General features: G+C 36.9%; 1 protein-coding gene across 2 annotated transcripts in view; it reads right to left on the bottom strand.

Moving 5' to 3' along the window:
• Positions 1–21545, bottom strand: part of LOC128865097 (homeobox protein 2) — a 182707-nt gene that overhangs the window by 107283 nt on the left and 53879 nt on the right. For both annotated transcript variants that reach the window (XM_054105063.1, XM_054105064.1), the window contains exon 3: positions 17085–17315. In XM_054105063.1, coding sequence (XP_053961038.1) covers positions 17085–17315 — 231 coding nt within the window. The remainder of the gene's footprint in view (positions 1–17084; positions 17316–21545) is intronic.

The raw sequence follows: 21545 nt of genomic DNA, 5'->3' as shown, positions 1-21545 counted from the left end.
CATCCCTCCTCTTCAGTTGTAGTGCGAAACCTTCTCTCCCAATTAAAGTACGGAGTCATGTAGTCCGTGCCACCTGAGCTCCAATTTCCTATTGAGTTGTGACCGAAGGTTCTGCAGGTGAATATCCCCGCAGCCATTAGCCTCCTCGCGGATTTCGCTGCCAGGTTTTCCGCCATGAGGTCAATAGGTGGCATGCTGAGTATCATTTCCAGTGCTGCCGTTGGAGTGGTTTTCATCGCTCCTGTTATGCACAAAGCAGCGAGTCGTTGAAACCTTTGCAGTGGCATTAAGTATGTCAGTTTTCTTGTCGCAGTGCACCATACTAAGGCTCCATACTGCAATATCGGTCTGACTACTGCTGTGTAGCACCAATGCATCAGAGAGGGTGATAGACCCCAAGTAAAGCCCAGCATTCTTTTACATGCGTACAACGCATTACTGGCCTTTTTCACCCTCTCTTCAACGTTGTGCTTCCACAGCAATTTGCTGTCCAGTATTACTCCGAGGTACCTCGCATAATCTTTGAGAAGTAGTTCGTTGTTGCCCCGCTTCGGGAGGTTCCACGCCGGAACTTTGTAAAGTCAATATAAAAAAAGATTTAAATTAAAAAAAAAATTTAACTAAAAAAAAAAATTTTTAATTAAAACAAAAAAAATTAATATTGTATTAAAATTTAAAATACTTTTTTTTTATATTGACTCTATTTGTGTTTTTTTTTTAATTAAAACAATTTTTTTTTTCTATTGACTATTTTTTATTGACTCTAATTAAAAAAAAAATTGTTATTTTTCTTTACACTGAAAGAAAATCTAACAATTCAGATTTGCTGATGCTCCACGATGCAGAAAATACACAGGAAGGGCCATCCGCAAACCTCTACTTTGTTCCTAGCGAATTTGACATTTGAGTGACATCAGCACAGGAAGTAAATAAATAAGCAAATTCTATCAATCTTTGCTGTCGCACGGTGTTATCAAAGTCTACTGACCGCAAATAAAATGAAAAATTAAATTCATTCTTACGTTTTTTATTAAGATTTTTCCAACAATTATGTCTTTCTTTGTGTTGCGTGTTTGTTCACTTATTAAACTTCTTCTATGATAATACATACATACATATAAATATTTAATCTCGTATTTCGCATTCGTCTATAGTCGTGACTTTATGCATTTTGTAAAGCCATACAAAATCAATCAGTGTCAATCAAAGCTTAAGATTTCGCCATCTGCTTTCTTTCTTTAGCAATTCATACTGCTTGTAGCTTTTATTTCTTTCGCACGCATTTTATTATCAGTACAAAACTCGTTGCACTTGCGAGCATACATACATACAAGCGCATAATAACCTCGCAGTCAAACTTAGTATTGTCCGTCTTCTACTTTTTCTCAGTGCGAGTAACTGGTATTTTTGATACGGCGATGCCAAACGAAAGGTCAGTTTCAGCCTCTGTTGCAGTATTAATCCATTTAATGAACTAGGAAGCGTTTCCATCAATATATCAATATATCAAAGGACAAAAAGTGGTTGATTGAGCCAGCATTTATGTTCGTCTAATCGCCTCAGAGTTCACTGTGTATTCCCGGAGGCATTCTAATCTCTGGATAAACCGGAGGTCGAACCGACCTTATTAGGCTTAACCAAAAAATGCTTGGTGATAGAACGGTCGCGGCAGAGTAGACGGGGCCTCTCTACGCCGGCAGGTGAGCAAAGGCACTCTGCAAGACGGTGTTCTCTCGCCACTACTCCGGGTTATAGTGTTTATGATTTGCTAGAGGAGCTGCGGATTTACCTGAATCTAGTTGTGAATCTTCTGAATACGAAGCTTGTCTTATTTACGCGAAATATAAAATACCTGGAGTCTTTCCCACCTCAATAGCAGGCGCTCCGTTGGTGCTCTTTGACAGAGTAAAGTGCCAGGGATGCATACTTGACAGAGAGCTAACGTGGAAATACAACATTGGGGAGAGAATTAGGAAGGCAACAGGTGCCTTGTGCGCTTGTAGGGACGCAAAAGGCAAAATTTTACGTTTTGACTTTATAACACAATTACAGGTATAAAGTAAATTTTGTTGTACGGAGTCCTTGTATGTAGGAATTCGACATCAGTTAAAAATCTGGAGAGGATCCAAAGGTATGCCCTTGTTGGAATCAGTGTAGCGCTTCGAACTACTCCTACTCTATCGCTTAATGCAATACTAAAGTGGTACCTGTAGACATTGCAGACAAAACTGCGGCTACACGTGCCGCAATCAGACTGAGAGGCTCAGGCTACAAGCTAGACCTCAATTACGAGCACTCACGTATCCTTAGGAACTTTGGGTTCCTTCCTTTGGCGCTCCCCTGCTTAGTCCACTCACATTCCTTGAAGGGAAGAGTGGGTGGGGTGCAGTATTTGTAGACAGAGTCTGGTGAGACAGGGCAGCTATTCATCCTAAGCTAACCTAATAGTCTTATCCTTTTTAACGCGGCACTGATCTGGGCGGACGTACTGAACGTAAATAGCTACGCAAGAAAAGTGATAGGCGTCTGTCGGCTAAGGGCTTTGCGGACTATCTGCGGTTTCCGTACCATTTCTGATGATGTTTCCTTCGTCATTACAGTACTAATCCTGGTAGACATTTTGTGAAAAGAAAGGAAGAGAGTCTATAAAAACCTAGCCGAAAACGATAGTTCTACCAAGGCGCAAAGAAATTGCTGTAGAAGAAAGTTCCGTTGGGCCTGAGAATTGATGGAGGCATGAGTTAATACCCATCCTTACGTAACCACTTCGTAAGGAGAGGACCCATTGGGGAACAAATTACCGCCTAACTCAATTCTTTTCAGAGCACGGGCTATTTAGAAAATATCTCCATAGATTTGATCATGACAGCTCCCCAAACTACCCAATCTGCTAGAAGAGGGAAGAAGATTTTGATCACATCTTGTTCTAATGCACACGCTATGCTCCCGAAACCTTTAAAATCTTAAATGGAGAAAATAGTGTTGATTTTATACTGAAATAAGCTGATAACTGGAAGAGAATCGGCGCGGATATAACACACATTCATAATGATCTAAGACGCGCAGAGTTTCGGAGGCGTCAATAATAACTAGGAGCTGTTAAACTAACCAACCCCATGAGGTAATACCTTCTTGGCAGTTCTTGGCGTAGGTGCAGCTATGAGGCTACAAATCGTGCAGTACTCATAAGATTTTCCACTTTATCGGCGTCATCCCAGAAAAAAAAAACAATTCTTATTACGGCAATTCTTAACGTTTAAAGCATTCTTATTCATAGTAATACATAAAAGAATATTTTTCAGACACCTCTGATTGGTCCCTTTCGAACTGGTGAAATTGGAGTCATTCTCAAACTAGTATGACTTCTTCCATCAGATACCAGTTCAAGCACTAGAATATTTATTGAGTAGTTTAGCTTGCCAATGCAGGGAATGTATGTATGTATGTAAATACAAGAATTGATGTTCGTGTTCACTTGTGTACTCATGAAACCGCAGTCCACTCGACCGTGCAGTGCAATGCTCTCGCCAACGGCATCACATTTTGTTGTTGATTCTGAATCGGATGATTCTTAAGTGCGGCATTTTGCGGCTTACTCAACAACAATCGACTATTGCCGAAGACAGACATATGGATAGATACACTCGAGAAGCTGAGAAAGACATCGACCCAGTGTCCATGAATTGCGTGGTGCTTTCACACCAGCTGACCAGACGACACAACTGGTTTTTCCACTTGAAACTTTTCCTGGCGTCTAAAGTGCATGAATTTATTTGCAGATAATTATTGAATGTACATGGATACATACATACATATAATCTTATTTGGACATAAACATATGTAACGTGCTTAGATACAGATATACAAATATTGTAGCGTTAAAGAAAGTTAAGTGTTTATTGAATTAAAGTTAAAAAAATGCTACTGCGATCAAATCGAATGGTGGCTGTCGAGCTTATAACTCAAAAGTATTTTTGCAATACAAAATATATGCAAAATTTCATGTCGTTTAGCCAATTGTTTTCATGGTTGTGCTCTTTTTTTGGTAATCTCTCAACACCAGGGTTAGTTCCATGGCATTCGCTTTTTACCACATACACGAAGAAGGTCACACCCCAACTAGAAGAAAAAGACGATTCACACGAATTCTTAATCCAATAACGCTAAATTATTAACTACTACTTTAATAGTTTTCCTTGCTTCTCATCGCACAACTCCGTGTTCATCACTAAGATCCAGAACCGTAAAAAAGTTGTGAAGTCTATAGCCGTTGGCACCCACCCAGTCACCTGATGGAAGCCAAACTACCTCAGGGGCACCTTAGAAGATATCGACGAGGCAAATAATCGACGAGGTTCAGACACACGATCCGTCAACCACTGGATCCGGCGGAGCACAGGCAGACTATAAACGACATTTAAATAGAGTATTTAACCGCTTTCAAGAAATCTCGCACTATGAATAGCGTCTGCGGATTATAAAACCTCACTGTAGTAAACACAGAGTTTCAACTGCTTCAGTGAGACCCGTTTTCTTTTACTTCTTCTTGATTTGCGCGATATTTGGTTACGCGATTACAAGTAGAGCCAAGTTCTTCTTCACTTGATCTTTCGAACGCAGAGGAGGCCTTTCTTTTCTCCTGCTGCCACCACATCGAACACTTTCAGAGGCGCGCTTTACCCTGGCACAATTGAAGTGAAACTCTTTCTTATACAGAACTCAATATGTCAATATGATCGATGAAGGTACCCCGCATAACACCAGCCATTTCTTCACAACGCCCTTAAACCTATTGATCGGAGCTGGAGATAACTGAAACCGGTTCTGTCGACACCTTCGTGGCAGACTTATGCAAAATTTCATTTCCCATAACTTTTGGTATTTCAGGTTAAAAACTGGAGTAGAAACTAAAACTGGCCATTTTAGAAATTAATATTTTATGTGGAATTCTATCAAAAACTTTGGAAAAATCCTTGTACAAGGTATTCACTTATAAGTCTGACTTAAAGACTAAGTGACAATCTCCAGGAAATAGGGCAAATATTGGCACATTAGATGGTGAAAAGAAGCCCAGAGGAGTGACCAATATAAGATTGTTAACCGACTCTCAGCGATTTTGAAAGAATCCTCTGACGAAACCGAGGCCTTGCCAGTGGTTTGTGTACTAAAATACGGAGATTGTGTTGGTGATATACAAAAAAAATTAACACAGCAATTACTTCATTGCTGTTCGAACAACGACTCATTGGACGAGTGTGGGAATACGCGTGAAATTAGCGGGCATGACAATGACGTGACAGCCGAAGTTTCTCTCACAATTTTGCTTCGGTTGGCATAACCTGGTAGTCTATCATTTTTGGTGATGTCCCACAAATTTCACCAAGAACTCTCTGATGGCCTCATAGAAAGCCTTTGCTGTCTTGTTGATAGCCGCTGCAAGGTGTGAGTGGTAGTTAATTTTTTTTTATTCAATGTCAGTAGGTTCCTCTAACCATAGCAATTAACAAGCCCCCGAATGCGCAGATCGACGAAAAAGCGACTCTGACGAGTAGAGGTTGACAGTTTTTTTGATTCAATCAATTTTTATTTTCTTTTTTCTCAATCTCACAGGCTCACTTCTATGTGTAAAATAAAATTCACACAAAACTGACTTCGCTAACTTCCCCGCCACACAAAAAAATAGTCAAACAAGAAATAGGCCTCACTTACTTGCGCAGTTCTTATTTTCCAAAAAAGAGGCAAAACAACAAAAAACCATATGGAAATAATGTTGCAGAAAAATTGCGAAAACCAAATAAGAAAATGAGCAAAAGGAGTAGAGCACGTTGTTGTTTCCATACATACCGATTTGTTGTAGTTTTCATATACATATAACCGAGTTGGCTATTGGAAAAGCGGTTATACAAAGAAGAAAATGAAAAAATTGCATATGATAAAATAAACATAAATATTGAAATTACTGAACGCAGTGAAGTCGCAGTGAAACTCTTGTTTATGTTTGCTTTCGCCTTTTGCGTTGTTGACAGCAGGTGGCATAAAATACGAGAGCCTCAGGCGAACGCAGACGACACGTTTTTGGCAGTTGAATGACGGCTCGCAAGAATATGTGGAGTTGCTGCAAATCTTGTTACAACATACAAGCATACACTCACACATACATGCATGCGTATGAGCATATGTTCATATCTGGAAGACATTTGGCAAACAGCGAAGTCAGCCAGTCGCCAGTTAGTAGTCTGTTGATTTGCGCCAGCACGAAATTGATGTTGTCTCCCAGCTATGGCATTGCCCGTGTGGGTTTATTGTCGCTTTTGACAGGTTTGCGACGACAGAGTCTCCTAGCAATGGCATACATTTTCGTTTTCAATTTTGATTATATTTATTTTTTAATAAAAATAAAGCGCCATACGTTGCTGATGTACTCAATATTTATACCTATAGGCGTGAATTCACCAACCGGCAGAGGTTAGAGGAATGGGAAACTGCAGCAACTTGAGCGCTTAAATTATTTATAGAGAGACATTTAAAGGTTATGGAAATAATAAATTGTATTACAATAAATTGTATTTATTATTTTGATTTATTTGCCTTTTAATTCAAAGCGGCTTCGCTTACCCCGCATCTCAACCTTTTATAGATTTTGTTAAAAAAAGCTCTAATAAAACAGAAATATTATATTAGGAGGATTGCGCGAATTTCGAATAACCGAGTTTCTTGTCATTAGTAACTTAACATCAACTGTAATTTCCTAGTTTGACAACACTACACTACAGTCTACACAGATGGTTCAAAAATAGATAGTGGCATTGGAACTGGTATATATATATTCTAATATACTTAGAATTGAAAAATCCGTACGTCGTCTTAATGCCTGCAGTGTCTTCCACGTGGAAGTACTGGCAATAGTGGAAGGCTACTAATCGCAAACTTGTCTTTTAAGGGCAATATCGCTATTCTTTCGGATAACCAAAATGCAATCCAGGCATAGGATTCAGCTACAATAACCTGCAAGCTGATGGAACAAAGTAGGAATAGCCTTACCTCCTTGAGTATTGAAAAGAATATCGGAATATTGAAAGAACCGAAAAATCAGACGAGCTGGCAAGTGGGGGATCGACATGAATAATATTTTTGCAGAATCGGTACTCACACCACTGGGTGCAATCAAGAATGCAATCTCCTCAAAATATCTATGAATCGCGGATTGGAGAAGGAGACACCAAACAACATGCAAAGATAGCAGAACGATAGGGCCCACCTACAATCACAAAGAAACGTCACCATTGGTAAATATGAAACGAAGGGCAGCTCTTGCCCATAGTTGAGCAAACAACCAAAATGGGTATCATTTTCAAGATATACTGCCATAGATGTAATCGACCGGAAAAAACTGAAACTATCTTCCACTTCCTCTGTAAATGCCCCGCTCTATGGAAGGCGAGGATGTTAACCGTACATAAACAGCTTTTCGAAGCCCTCGAAGCTTGGACGATGACAATATCCGAGAATGCGTCTGTTGGAATGTTTGAAAGAAAGATTCTGCGCAAAATTTTTAGACCATTGAACGTTAGTGATGGCAAGTCTTGTAGGCGATGGAACAATTAACTGTATGAGCTTTACAACGAATAAAGATCCAGCGGCTCCGAATCATGTCGCCCGAATCATGTTACACGCAACCGCTCCGGCTCCGAAAGTATTCGATGCGGTACCAGCGGGTGGTAGCAGAGAAAGAAGAAGGCCTCCTTTGCGTTGGAAAAATTAGGTGGAGAAAGGGCTTGGCTTCACTTCGTGTGTCCAACTGGCAATGGTTAGCACGAGAAATAAAGGACGGGACTCGGCCAAACTTGCACCAATGAAGAAGAAGAAGAAGAATTGAGCCCACTTTACGCGTTTCACGGAGCAGCGGAAGCTTTTCGTATACAATGGGTGATGATTGGGATCTCTGGCAAATGTCTGCAGACGTTATTCTTGCGGTAACACCCAAGCAGAAATGGCTTGCTGAGCATTTTACTGTGCTTTTTTACTGAGAGCATGGAAGTCTCGTTGTGAAGGTGTTGCAGAGGGACATCAGGAAGCATGGCTGTGTTGAGCGTAGTATTGTGACAGGTTGGGAGCTTTGATCTCTGCGAATCACAAGTACCAAGTGGCCAGACGAGCGCAGCGTGGTTTAGTACCAACCGGTCAATTACTTTAAGTGTCGTCACCAGCAGCATTTCTTTCGCTTTTCCCCAAGTGCTGCCGGCTAGCGGTTTGAAGACATTCTTGCGCTCTTGGACCTTAGTGGCAATTGCGGTGGTACGCCCCGAGAAGGAGAGCAAACTGTTGAGGAAAACTTTGGGGTTTTTAACAGTCGGTATTAGAGTGTCATCGACTCTAACATTTAACTGCACATTGACCTCTTCGTCCAGGTAGTACAAAGGGTCGCCGTGAACTTAGTGTTGGAAAGCTGGAGATTCCTTGCAGTTAAAAAGCGAGAAAGGCTGGTGTGATAAACGTTTACTTTAGAACACAAGTCCCCAATGTCATTGCCGGACGCCATCATCGAACAATCGTCAGCATAAAAGCTCGTGTGGGTTCCGAGGAACCTTAGAGCTTCTATTTGTGGAGCTAGATGAGTGCACCAGCGCATTACGCGAGGTAGAAGCGGTAGGGGGGCTAAAAGCGCCAGATGACGGGAGCAACTGAATGCCACAAACCATGTGGCTATGTCTCTTAAAGCACGAACAGGTCTCTGGTTCAATGTCAGCTCTAAAAAGAAGTATTAGGAGCAGTGTTGCTGCATGGAACTGCTCCAGTGACGGGATGTGAGGTTCAGTGCACTAAACAGGGCCAGTCTATAGTCTAGAATCGGCTGCCATGTGAATGAAATAATCCCTGTCGTTTTCATACGGCGTGACCACAGATGAAGTATTAGACGTCATGTCAAAGAGTGAGACATGGTACTAAATGCGTTAATAAAATAGATACAAAAGCTGCTGTAGAAGAAATAGGCTTTCTACTTTGCTTTGGTTGGGCCAAGTGGAGAATGATTTAACTTAAATATATCCGCTAAGATTGTCCAGCCCGGACGAGGAAGAAAAACCTACTCATTGACGCACAGCGCGGACTTCTTCGCCGTAGCTGGGAATATCTTATTTACCCATTGGCAATTAAAAAATTTAATAATTAAATTACTTACTTACTTAATATTATATGTATGAATACCTGTTTACGTGTATGTGCAATCACAAGCTGTTGAAATAGTTGAAATGTTAGAGAAACGCGGTATATGAAAATATGGAAGCATTTCCTAATATCATTAACACTAGAACTACGAACCGGTCAAAATGACCGGTTGGAACATTTATTTCCCATTTCCTCTTAAATATTCCAATTACATTTTTTTCGATAATGTCATGATTTTTAATATTAAAGATTATTTTGTTCTTACGCTTCCAATTTTCAGAGTTAACTATGTGTTATACCTAAATATACGAACCGGTCATTTTGATCGGTCATAAAAATATCATGAATACTTTTCGTATATTCTTGAAATATTCTTTTTGAATATGGAAAATTCCCAGAATTCAAAGATTTTGCGTTTTCCATATAATATATTATACGAAAATTTGTATAAATGTATATTATTGTAATATGGTATATACAGTTATACTAAATCCGTAATATGAATACAATTTCTACAGTCAGTCTGTAACCCCTATACTGATAAGTTATCATAAATCGTAGCATATAAACATTTCAATTTAGTATTCTTACTTACCGTGTATAGTTGCAAATGACAATAAATTGAATATTTTTTATATTTCTTTATAATCTCACATTATTCTTGCATACATTGTAAGTGGTTTCTGATTGAATATTTTTTTCATTATTAGAAAGGGAAATAAAATTATAGTTTTGTTAGAAGTTATTACCCTGAAAATGGCGTCACATTCGAAAAAACCAAAATTTCTTGAAGATATAACAAATATACATATGCGAAGATATATCCGAAGTTGTCTGCGAATCAACAAATATTTCAGCGGTCCAGTTTGATAAAGAGAAAGTCTATGTATCCAGTGATAGTGAAGAGGAGAACATACTCAAGGTATGTAAAAGAAAAAGTGTAAGATTTCCGTCCTATTCCGATGAGAGTGAAGATCAGCAAACTGAAATTGCTAATGGAACTATTTGGAATGAAATCAAAGCTGGATCCTATCCAGGGAGAGAACCAAAACATACCATTTTCAAACAAAAAGTAGGACCTGCAGGATATGCAAAAAAAAAAAATTGTAAAGAATGTTGTGAGTAGTGCTTTCTCATTTCTAATTAATCGTGATATTATACATCATATCATAACATGCACAAAACAAGAAGGTTTACGAGTTACTGGTGAAGAATTGGATTTATCAGAAGAAAAATTTAACGCTTTTCTGGCCATTTTATTTGCGCGTGGCGCTTATGAAGCCAAGAACTTAAAATTATCTTATTTATGTTTTTTATGTTATGTAATTACAATAAATGAATAAAATATGTTTCTTTTGCTTGAAAATTTAATTATCTTATGAATTTTTAGTTTTATTTCTAAATTTCTACTGTTTTGTGTAGTTAAACAAAAAAACCGGTCAAAATGACCGGTTAGTTGAAATAGGTGTATGGTAAATCTTCGTAGTTCTAGTGTTAAAAAAATTCTGGGTTAAAGCTCGTTAGAAAGTAACTTTTTTGTTATTGTTTTTTTTTTTTTGGTTTTGAATCACAACTTTGTTCTTTTCATGCAAGTTAAGTAATTACTCTGTCCTATAAATTTGTCTCTTCAACATAAATATGTGGTATGTGTGTATGTGTCCCGCACGTAGAAGAAAAATACACGCTTGTAAATATGTAAACATGTAATATTTTAATTAATGTTTATTTTTACCGTTATAATCTGTTTGTTTACCAACATTGTTTACTTGTCCATGAGCTCATTTTTAGCACAATTACTATGTCTCAGATATAAATGAACGCACACATACATACATACACATACATATATACATACAGATGCATGTATGCATTGGTATCTCGCACATGTGAGTAGATAAAGAAAAATCGCACAGATCTCATGACAGCAGACACCACTTCTAATTAGAATTAGATATCACATCCCTGCGGAGAAGACCTAAATTTCTTGTGCGGTACTTGTGATAAATTTTTATGGAGTAATGGACTAGTTACTAAGTGATTAGATGTTGACTAGTGGAAAGGAGAACACTAAGTCGTTTATCATCCGATAATAAATAGTTTTCTTAGAATGAAAAAAAATTTCACAAAAAGTTACTAAAAATTCAGATAGTTTTTATTTATTCAAGCATACAGTGACCCTATAAAATCGATTATTTTGAAATTTGAAACAACTCTCCTTTAAATATATTTTATATCTTTATGCTGGTATGGTATACAATATTCAAGAAGTTGCCACCTCTTAGTGTTGGCCTCTTTGGTGAAATTTTCTGGAAAATTGTGAGTCAAATAGGCTCGAAGACGCCACAGGCGCATCGTATTTGTTTTTAGAGATCCTCCGTTTGGATAACTTCCAAACAGTCTATAGACATCTCATTTGTTGATTAAATAAAATAAATATATTAATTAAAAATTAAATAAAAATAATAAAAGAAAAATAAATTGTATGATTTCGATCACAAATTCACAATACCACGAGGCAAGATAATATAATTTTAGCACTGCCTCCACAAAACCCTGACCATTTTCGTAATGTATTTTTATAATTTCAATGCAATTCTCCATGACTTGGTGGTTTGGTTTGGTTGGAGTGGTGATTCATCCAGAATCCAACTAGCGCTTCCGCTCCATTTTGTTGCTACATCCTCGTTACCAAATTGTTTAACAGTTATTTCCAGCAGGACTATATCCAGTCTGTGCGGTTTAGGATCCTTATTAGGTTGTTGACGTCTAAGCCAGACAGTTGCTCGAGACTCTCGAACAGCGGTTTGCCCAGGGTTAACATTCTGTCCTTCCATAGGGCAGGGCATTCACAGAGGAAATGGAAGATTGTTTATTTTTTCTCCGGTTGTTTACAACTATGACAGTATGTGTTGTGAGGGATGCCCATTTTGTCGGCTTCTTCTCCGATAGACTAGAAGCCAGTAATGACTACCGTAAGTCTACAGGTGGCCAGTCGTTTCATGTTTATTAATGTCGACGATTGCTTGAGGTTGTAGGTGGGCCATAACGTTCTGCCATGACTTAGTCTCAATCTCCACATATGGCAGTCATCAAAAACAATGCGGATCGACCGATGTAAAAAAGTGACATCAAATTAAAAACAGGAAATCTTAGGGTCGATCTACATCACGATGAAAAGGATTCAGAAGGTATGACTAAGATCAGTTGGGTAACCGGTTCTCAGCGAGCTGATTTTATGGCATAACAGAGTGGTTTATTTACGAGAAAACTGAGAAGAAAAAATGAATACCTGTGATGTTATGGTTGTTTTCTGACGATAAACTTTTGACCAAGACCAAAAGAACAATCGCAAAAATGGCAGATGTATATGTGGCAATCCTACAAAGGTTCCCGTTGTCAGGCACACGAAGTTTGCAGCCACTGTTATGGTTTCAAGTGTTGTGAGCAACAAAGGATAGACCATGCCACCACACTTCTTTACTCAAGAGTTTCGAGTGAATTCTACTATATATATCGAGGGTCTAGAGGCAGTAGTAAAACCCCGGAATGATAGTGTATTTCAGCAAGACTCTGCTCCTTCCCACAAAGCCATGGCGACACAAGATTAGATGGCTGAAAATTTCCATGATTTAATGTTATGTACCAAATTTGCGAAGTTTCATTAAATTTTGTTCGAATTAAAAGCTAATTGTTTTACTTTCGAATTGCCTTCAAATACCGTACGTACCCTGTATTCCTGTTTACACTTTAGCCAAATATTTGCAACTAAACAACAACTCCTAAAAACAGTACTTCTCTATGATTGCAACAAAAAACTTCTCTCAAACACATGAAACACAAAACACAAACACATGGACTTTCCTGCAGGGATGTATGTCTATGCACTATCATAGCATTAGCATGCGCTAGTTTTTAAACATACATTTTATTATCGTGGGTACTAACATGAATACCGCATAATAAGTATATATATATTTGTACACTCTTTCCTCGTGTTATCATAGTACAGGGTCTTTGAAGTTCGAGTAATTTTTGTAAATTCAAACTAACAGCATATTTTTAATGGGAATGCATCATCGGTTTACTAGCAAAATATGAATAAGAATAAGAAATGAAAGTTTAAAATATTCAAAGCATACCCGCTTACATGAACTAGAGAATGACCTTCCTTTAGGTGAACTTTTCTGGGAGCTTCAGGCAAAATTTGGACTATATCTCATCAACTTTTATATTTCAAAGCCGTAGTTGGCTTTGACTTATTCAGATAAACTCATTTTTAGAGATGGACTCAGAGAAAATAGTCTTAAGGCTTTCAATTGGGGGATCTATGCAGTCAAATTGGGAATTTTGTTTGGAATAAATTACATGCATCGTCTTCTTGAGACCCATTACTGTCATTGTCCATACAAATCACAGGTAAGTAACGTTGTTAAAACTTTTCGATGTGCTGTCAACGCCAAATCTACAGTAAGTAAATTTTGAAACGAACTCATTTAAGTAAGAAGTTAATTTTCCACTTAAAATCTGCCAAATTGTGACAGCTGGCAAGAAAACACTAGTGTAAAAAGAAATACGAACTTAAAAGGCCCTGCATTTGAATTTGAATCATGTGATGAGTTTTAATTTGTCTCTCTATTTTTAGTTAAATAAAGTCAATAAATCTCAAGCTGTTACCAGCGCTAGTAATAAAATCACGTATGGAATGTGTGTATGTATTGTACAGTTGAATGTTTTGCGGACTCTGCAAAGCCCATATCAACGACTGGCAAAATACGGACGAATTTACGATATTGAATGGAGGCACAGCTCAGATTCGGCAAATAAATGTATATTTCCTTCGAGAAGACCTTGAAGTAGGCTCGCAAACCTAGATAGATGGAACTTACGAACTCGCACAGGAAACTACAATATAATGGGCACTGTAGTCTTTGCTATCATTTCTGGTACCTAGAATTAATAGAAACCAGCGTCTACCATTTTTGCGAACTGGACGCTGAGACACCAGAATATCTACTCTGCGAGTAAGTAGCTCTCTCGATACGAATACTCGCATATCTAGATGGTATAACTCTAACTACTTTTATGATATGCAACATTAAACCATTTTTGCGAACTGGACGCTGAGACACCAGAATATCTACTCTGCGAGTAAGTAGCTCTCTCGATACGAATACTCGCATATCTAGATGGTATAACTCTAACTACTTTTATGATATGCAACAGAAAGCCATTCATTCATTAAATTCCATCTGCGCAATCTACCGCGGGTAGCAAGCTTTGCTTAACATCGCATACAAGGACCTGACGGGCGTATTGTGTGTGATAATGAAGTCAATCTTTAACAAACTAATTGGGCCTTATCACTGCGGCTTCAGACCTGATAAGTCCCCCATAGGTACTGATCTTCACATTAATTCAAATCCTGGAGAAGACCCAGACGAAAAAAAACTCGACACACACCACCTCTATGTCAATTTCAAAGCCGCCTTTGATAGCACAGATAAGAATCACCGCTATGTCTGAGCTTGGTATCCCCGCAAAACTAATACGGCTACGTAAGACGACGTTGAGCGCTCCCACGAACTTCATCAGAATTGGAAGTAACCAGTAAATGCTACTAGCATATGCTCATACCATCGACATTATCGGCGAAACCGACCGCGCTATATATACAGCATACTCCAGTTTAAAGAAAGAGGCGAGCAAAGTGAGTCTGGCATCTTGGACAATATGTAAGTTTTGATAACCAACAAGACTTTGTCTACCTTGGGACCAGCATCGACAACAAAAATTATGTCAGCCTGGAGATCAAACAGAAAATAACTCTTACTAACAGGTATTACTTTAGGCTCAGTAGGCAGTTAAGAAGTAGAGTTCTCCCTTGAAGCACCAAACTAGCACTCTATAAAACGCTCATCATTCCCGTCCTGCTATAAGGCGCAGGTAGAACAGTGAACTGTATACGCTTCATAGGTCTTTCTCCTCATTGTAAATAGTCAAGCTGCAATCAATTCTCTTAAATCCGCAACAACTAATAAGACCGCCACAACAACAATTTAGAATAGCTAACTATTTTGTACACGGCAATATTTCGTTAAGCCGTTTCTCTGTGTTTTTCACGATGCATAAGGACACTTTTCCGCAACGGACTCATTCTTCCGAGGTGAGCTCGACATGCATTCAAGAATATCGAAGATCCCTGCAATATCTTTCACAGCATATAGTCATTCAATATGAGGTCCCTGCATGCAGTGGTGTTTCAAGATAGGCGAGCAGATGAGCGTGCAAGGCAAAGGTCTGAAACAGAACTTAAGGAACCAAATTCAAACTTAGAAGTCGCTCCAATACTCCTGCTCTCACAAATTGAAGAAATTGCTCGAGCAGCTATCACCAGCTGGTGAATTAATCGAAAAAAGTGCATGCAGGGTATCATTCAATAAACGAAAAACACTAACCGTGCTGAGGTTCGCTAAATTGAACATGTGGCTTCTCTATGGAATACTAAAAATACAACCAACTATTGGCCATATGGGCGCCAGGTTCGAAACACTGTACAACGATTTCTGCAGAAGCTGAAAACAAAAGTTATTTATTTAAGCCTCTAAAAAACTTTTCGCTTATTTTGTTATAAAAAATTTTTTTTTTAGATTAAAGTTGCTGATTAGCAGCCTGTAAGATTATACAGGGCCCCTTATTCCTTTGCCCAGATGTACGAAGAATTAAAAAAATGTAATAAAAATGTTGCAGAAAAAATCAGGAAAAAGTTTAAACACAACAACAAACTACAATACTAATTTACTGATTACTGCTTAATTTTAAATTCTGGTAAAAAGTACTACTCTATGGGACTCTTAAAATACTTTTCAAGAAAAATGAAGAAATTTTCAAAATACTTTTCTAAAATAAGAGATGAAGAAAATAAAAATCATAAGACCACAGCGAAAAAGATTGTAAAGTTGCTAGATATATAGAATATTAAAAAGTAAAAAAGTTTGTTGTAATTTTATAGATTCAAATATAGTGAATATTTTAAAATATTTAAAAATAAATTCTGTAAGCAACGCTACAACCAAAAGAAGTTTAAAAAAACCACAACCAATTATGCGAAATATTTCTTAAATCTTTTTAAAAGTGCAAAAACCATTCCATGTGTTCATAGGTGTGAACAGTGAGCCAAAAAAATGTTGGCACCGTGAGTTTTTGTTATAATATTCGCAGTACTATATATAAAAATATATTTCTTACTGCAACAAAAGCAATATATTTCAAAATTTCACACTTTATGAAATATTAAATAAATCATAAAATTTTCAACAAAATTTCGAACTTTTTACGCAGAATTTTTTTTTTATTTTACTTTATTTTCTTTTTGGTTTTTTTTTGGAGCAGATTTGTAGCGCATTGAGATCTAGTGCAACAAAGTGCCTGTTTGAAGTGGTTACAAATTCTTGTTAATTTCTTACATTTATTTTTGCTGATGGTCATGCTTGAAGAGCAGAAAAAATTATTAAAAATCAACGAACATTTTTGCTTATTTCAAATTGCACTTTATTGCACCAGAATTAAATGAGCTATGTATAAAAATGCGTACCGGAAAAAACATAAAATTCCAAGTAAAAAGTTTGAAACTCTAAAGCAAATTTCAGGAATTATTTTGAATTTTGTACAAAGCCTGATACTTCGATCAATACAACTTTTATTTTAAAAAACGATATTCTTAAAAACGATATTTTCATACAAAATTAATGAAAAAAGTTTATTGAAAAAAACAACACTGTGCCAAAACTTTTGTAACTGACTTTATAGCTGTATGCAACTCAAATTTTCTATCAACAACCAGCATTGCCAATGTGACCCATTTAATTGAAAACCAAGAACCAAGCAAATTTGAAAATTATTATTATCTTCTTCTTGCATACCACATCTGGTTTGTAGTAGACTTGTTGTTGCGCATGTGTATTCATCATCGGGTTCTTCAAAGAAGCTGTCCTATCCGGATACAGATTATTCATACACTTGCCATTGGTGCCACCAATATCAGTCTTCGGCAATGTAAATGTCAATGCATTTGTAGAGTTCACTTTCGAATTGTGCGATAATCGTTTCATATGCGACCACATTTGTTGCCAGGGCGGTGCTGCGACATCGCGCTATATTTGCAAACGCATTGGTACAAATATTCGTATGAGGTTTTTTTGATATTTTGTTGCATTGTTGAAGCCAATTTTTGATAAAAAAATCTCCATTGGAATACGTTTGATGCCAATTCGTTGTTGTTTTTGGGAGTTTATATAGAATGGAAATAAAATAAATTTGCAATATTTAGATAAATAAAATATACAAACTTTTTTTAGGAATAGTAGTGTTTTCTGTTTACAAAATCATATTTAATAAACCATTTTTTTATTTGTTTTGCTAATATCTGAAAATAATAAGTGTAACGAGAGTGGTAAGGTCTCCGCGTATGGAGAAGTTTTGACTATATTTTCTCACATTAGTTTTAATATAATTCATTAATATAATTCATTCTACAATAAGTTATTCAAAAAGTATATTCACCTTAAAATATTTAAAAAAAAGTATATAAATTTTGAAAGTAACTGATTGAGAGATTTGATTTGAAAACCAAACCAAAATTTTCAACGCTGCATAAATAAAAAATTATAAAATTATTTTCAATATTTTCTTAAGCCCACAAATAAACTCAGTTACAAAAAAATTACGGCAATGTTCAAAGTACTCAAATCATTTAAAATGGAATCTACACTCAATTCTATACCCTTGAAGTTATTAGGCTACTAAGCGCTGCGACCAAAAGAGATCTATTGTGCTTTATAACATTGTCACACTGAACACCATAGAGTTCTGATCCATTCCAACCCATTTCAAATTCAAACGCAAAAAATCTTTGAAAGAGCTCAAATTTAGTGCCGATATTTAGCCACTTCAATTTAATTACTTAGCAGAAATGTTCGAAAAAAGTGCTAACTAGATTTCATGATATTAATTGAGGCACTTTTATGTAAGCGACATTTTTTATAATTTTTCACAAAAATATGAATATAGCCTCCCGTTTTTATATACAGTCTGGTTCACTTGATTAGAGACAATAATTTTTATGGAATAAAATGGTTATTAAAGCAACCGTATTTGATAAATGAAAATTCAAGTGAATACTGTACTTTAATAATAAATAATAAAAATAAAATAGCATCAAAGTAATAATTTCCATCTAACAGCATTTCGCAGCAGTAAAACTTTAGCAGTTGTAATATTGCGCTTGATTTATTAGTTCACTTGAATGGAAGCGCTCAGTTAGCCTACATTATTAGGGCATAAAAGCTGTGAAATGAGATCATTTGTTTAGCATTCATTGTGTTCGGTCGAAAACTTCTTAATTCTAATAAAATGGGAAGCAGACAGGTTTAACAGACAGTGAAAGAGGAAAAATAGATATGTGAACCTCAGAGAGGCTTAGAAATCACAAGATTGATCGAAATCCAAATGTGAAGTCCAAATGAAACAAGGTACCTCCTACGGTAACAGCTACAAAGGCAGAACTTCGATTGCTTTGACACCGAAGGAGAATCGCAAAGTCCTTGGAATTGCTTCAAATGCCGCCCTTTCAGCAGAAAAAATTAAAGGATTGGCAAATGTTGCAGCCAGCAAATCCTCTTCACGGCTGCGAAGTTGGTACTAACCTTAAGAAATCACATCACTTTCTTTTTGGCGATGGTAAGAACTAATTTTGCGTCTAATGCTCCTATATTTAGAGCTGTAAAAGACTTCAATTTGCTTTCGAATTCTGCTCTTCAAGATTTCTCCTAATCAAAATCTTGTTTTTTTATTTATACTTTGTTGTAATCTTTATGAAAATTAACAGTTTCTGGATTATTAAATAAATAAATTCAAGCAAAAAATAATAAAAAAATAAATATACTAAGTAACAATAAAAAATAATTAAAAATTCAAAAAGTGTTTCATTCTTCACATTAGAGATAATGGGGAATACAATTTTCATTTTGTGCTCTTGCTTTCATAACCAAACAAACTATTTTAAGAGTGACACAACTACCTCAAAGTTTTTTAAGCTCAGGGGTGCCGAAGCGCAAAGAGTTTGCGAACATCTGGTATAGAGTACTCTTCCAGTTAGATAACAATTTTCAATATAATAAACTTCAAGTTTTTCTTATAAAAAGGAGCGCGCACCTTTCATCTATATTTTTAGAAACGCAGCGAAAATAGCTCATCAAATTATTTCATTCCAGTTTATCAAGAATTTTGTTATTGAACAAATCCAATTGTGAAGAAAAATAAAAACTATAAAACAAATGCGCTATCAAGTGTTGACGAATCGAAAAAGCATTTTGTTATTAATTTAATCATTAAGAAGTAGTCATGGTTGATAGGGAATCACGTAAAATATAATGACGTACATGTATGTATGTATGTATGTAGGTGTTGACATAGTTTAAGTCAGCTTGGTAATCAGCGAACTAATAAACGCAACAGCAGTAAACGAAAATGGTATTCACTACGTGAAGAAAGCAGCGAAGCAAGCAAACGAAGTGTTAAAACTCAATTCACATAAAATATGTACAGAGAGGAATTTTCGCTGCTGCAACACAGATATTAAAAATCAAACAAAAAAGAGCATTATTCATAAAATTTTGCAATAGTGGGATCCCAAGAATGGAATACCCTAGATCTTTGATTTTTTGCCATAAATACTTCTTATTTTTGAATGGAATCAGGAATGGAATAATCGGGAAGGAAGACTCGTTTCTTTAAATCTCCTTAAAAGTTTTCAATGTGGTTTAGGTTGGGCGACTCGCGACTGGTTTGGCCAACCATAACTTTAACATTATTTTGTAAAAACCATCCACGTAGTAACATTGAGGAGTTTTCAGTGTCATTATCTTGCATAAAAAGCCGACGAAATGGCATATCCTTCTCAGCGTCACTTCTTGAAGTGTATCCTTGTAAATAAATTTATCCCTTTATTGTGGCAGATCAGCGATAAGTGATCAGTGATAAGTGGTCGCAAATGACGATGGATCGGGCACACTCTCAGAAAGGGAAGGGAAAGTACAGGGTGGCTGATGAAAGCCGCTACCAAAAAAAAATTGAATAACTTTTTTTCTTTTTACGTTATCTGTTCCATTTTTGTTTTAATTTGCATATTGATCTTTAAAATTTTTTAAAATGGATAACTGGGACACGCAAACAAGAATTTGGATAGTCCGCCGCTATCACGCACTGGAGTCCGTAGTTTTGGTACAGAGATGAGCAGATGGACCATAATGAGACTGGTGAATAATTTTGCTGAGCAAGGAACAGTCGCAAGAAGGCCTTATCATCGAAACCCACCAGTTCGGACGGAGGAAACGATCGCTGCTGTAGCTGCAGCTATACAAAGCAATCCAAGGGTTTCAACAAGAAGCTTATCTGCTCAACTAGGTGCCAGCCGACAGTCTTTGCAAACAATATTGCACAAAGATTTAGACTTATTTCCCTACAAAATTCAAATGGTTAACATACTGAATGCAGCAGACTTGCCGATTCGCTTGGAATTTTGCCAGAAGATCCTGCAAATGGTGGAAGAAGACCAAAACATGTTAAACTGCCTTTTCATGTCTGATGAGGCCCATTTCGATTTAAACGGCAATGTGAACAAACAAAATTGTCGAATATGGAGTACTTCTAACCCACAGATACTCCACGAGACGGAATTGCATCCTCTTCGCGTGACAGTGTGGTGTGCGGTTTCAGCGTGAGTATTGTCGGGCCTTATTTTTTTGAAGAAAATGGTCACACCGCTACGGTTACTGGAGACCGTTATTTGAAAATGCTGAAAGAATTTTTCTATCCAGAACTACGCCGAAAGAGAATTCCTTTCAACTCTGTGTGGTTTCAACAAGATGGGGCAACGTCTCACATAGCCCAGACTGTTATGACAGAGTTGCGACGAAAATTTCCCAATAAACTGATTTCAAGAAACTCCGAATTTCGTTGGCCCCCCAGGTCGCCTGACCTTACTGCACCTGACTTTTTCTTGTGGGGTTTATGTAAACAAGAAGTTTATAAAACAAAGCCAACAAATTTGGATGAACTAAAACAATCCATTCGGGCAACAATTGCGGCTATTCCTGTCGCAACTCTCAAAGCAGCAATGAACAACTTTTTACTAAGATGCCGCACTTGTGTCAACGAGCATGGGGGGCATTTAAATTCAATTATTTTTAAAACTAGTTAAGCTACATTTAATAAAATTTAATGACCTTCAACTTGAAAAAAAAAATAAATGAATTCCAGACACTAAAAAAAAAGTTATTTGAGTTGCTTAATGTAGCAAAATTCATCAGCCACCCTGTATTAGC

This window comes from Anastrepha ludens, chromosome 5 (genome assembly GCF_028408465.1).
Source record: "Anastrepha ludens isolate Willacy chromosome 5, idAnaLude1.1, whole genome shotgun sequence".
Classification (NCBI taxonomy): domain Eukaryota; kingdom Metazoa; phylum Arthropoda; class Insecta; order Diptera; family Tephritidae; genus Anastrepha; species Anastrepha ludens.
This window is presented reverse-complemented; position numbering and strand designations above follow the sequence as displayed.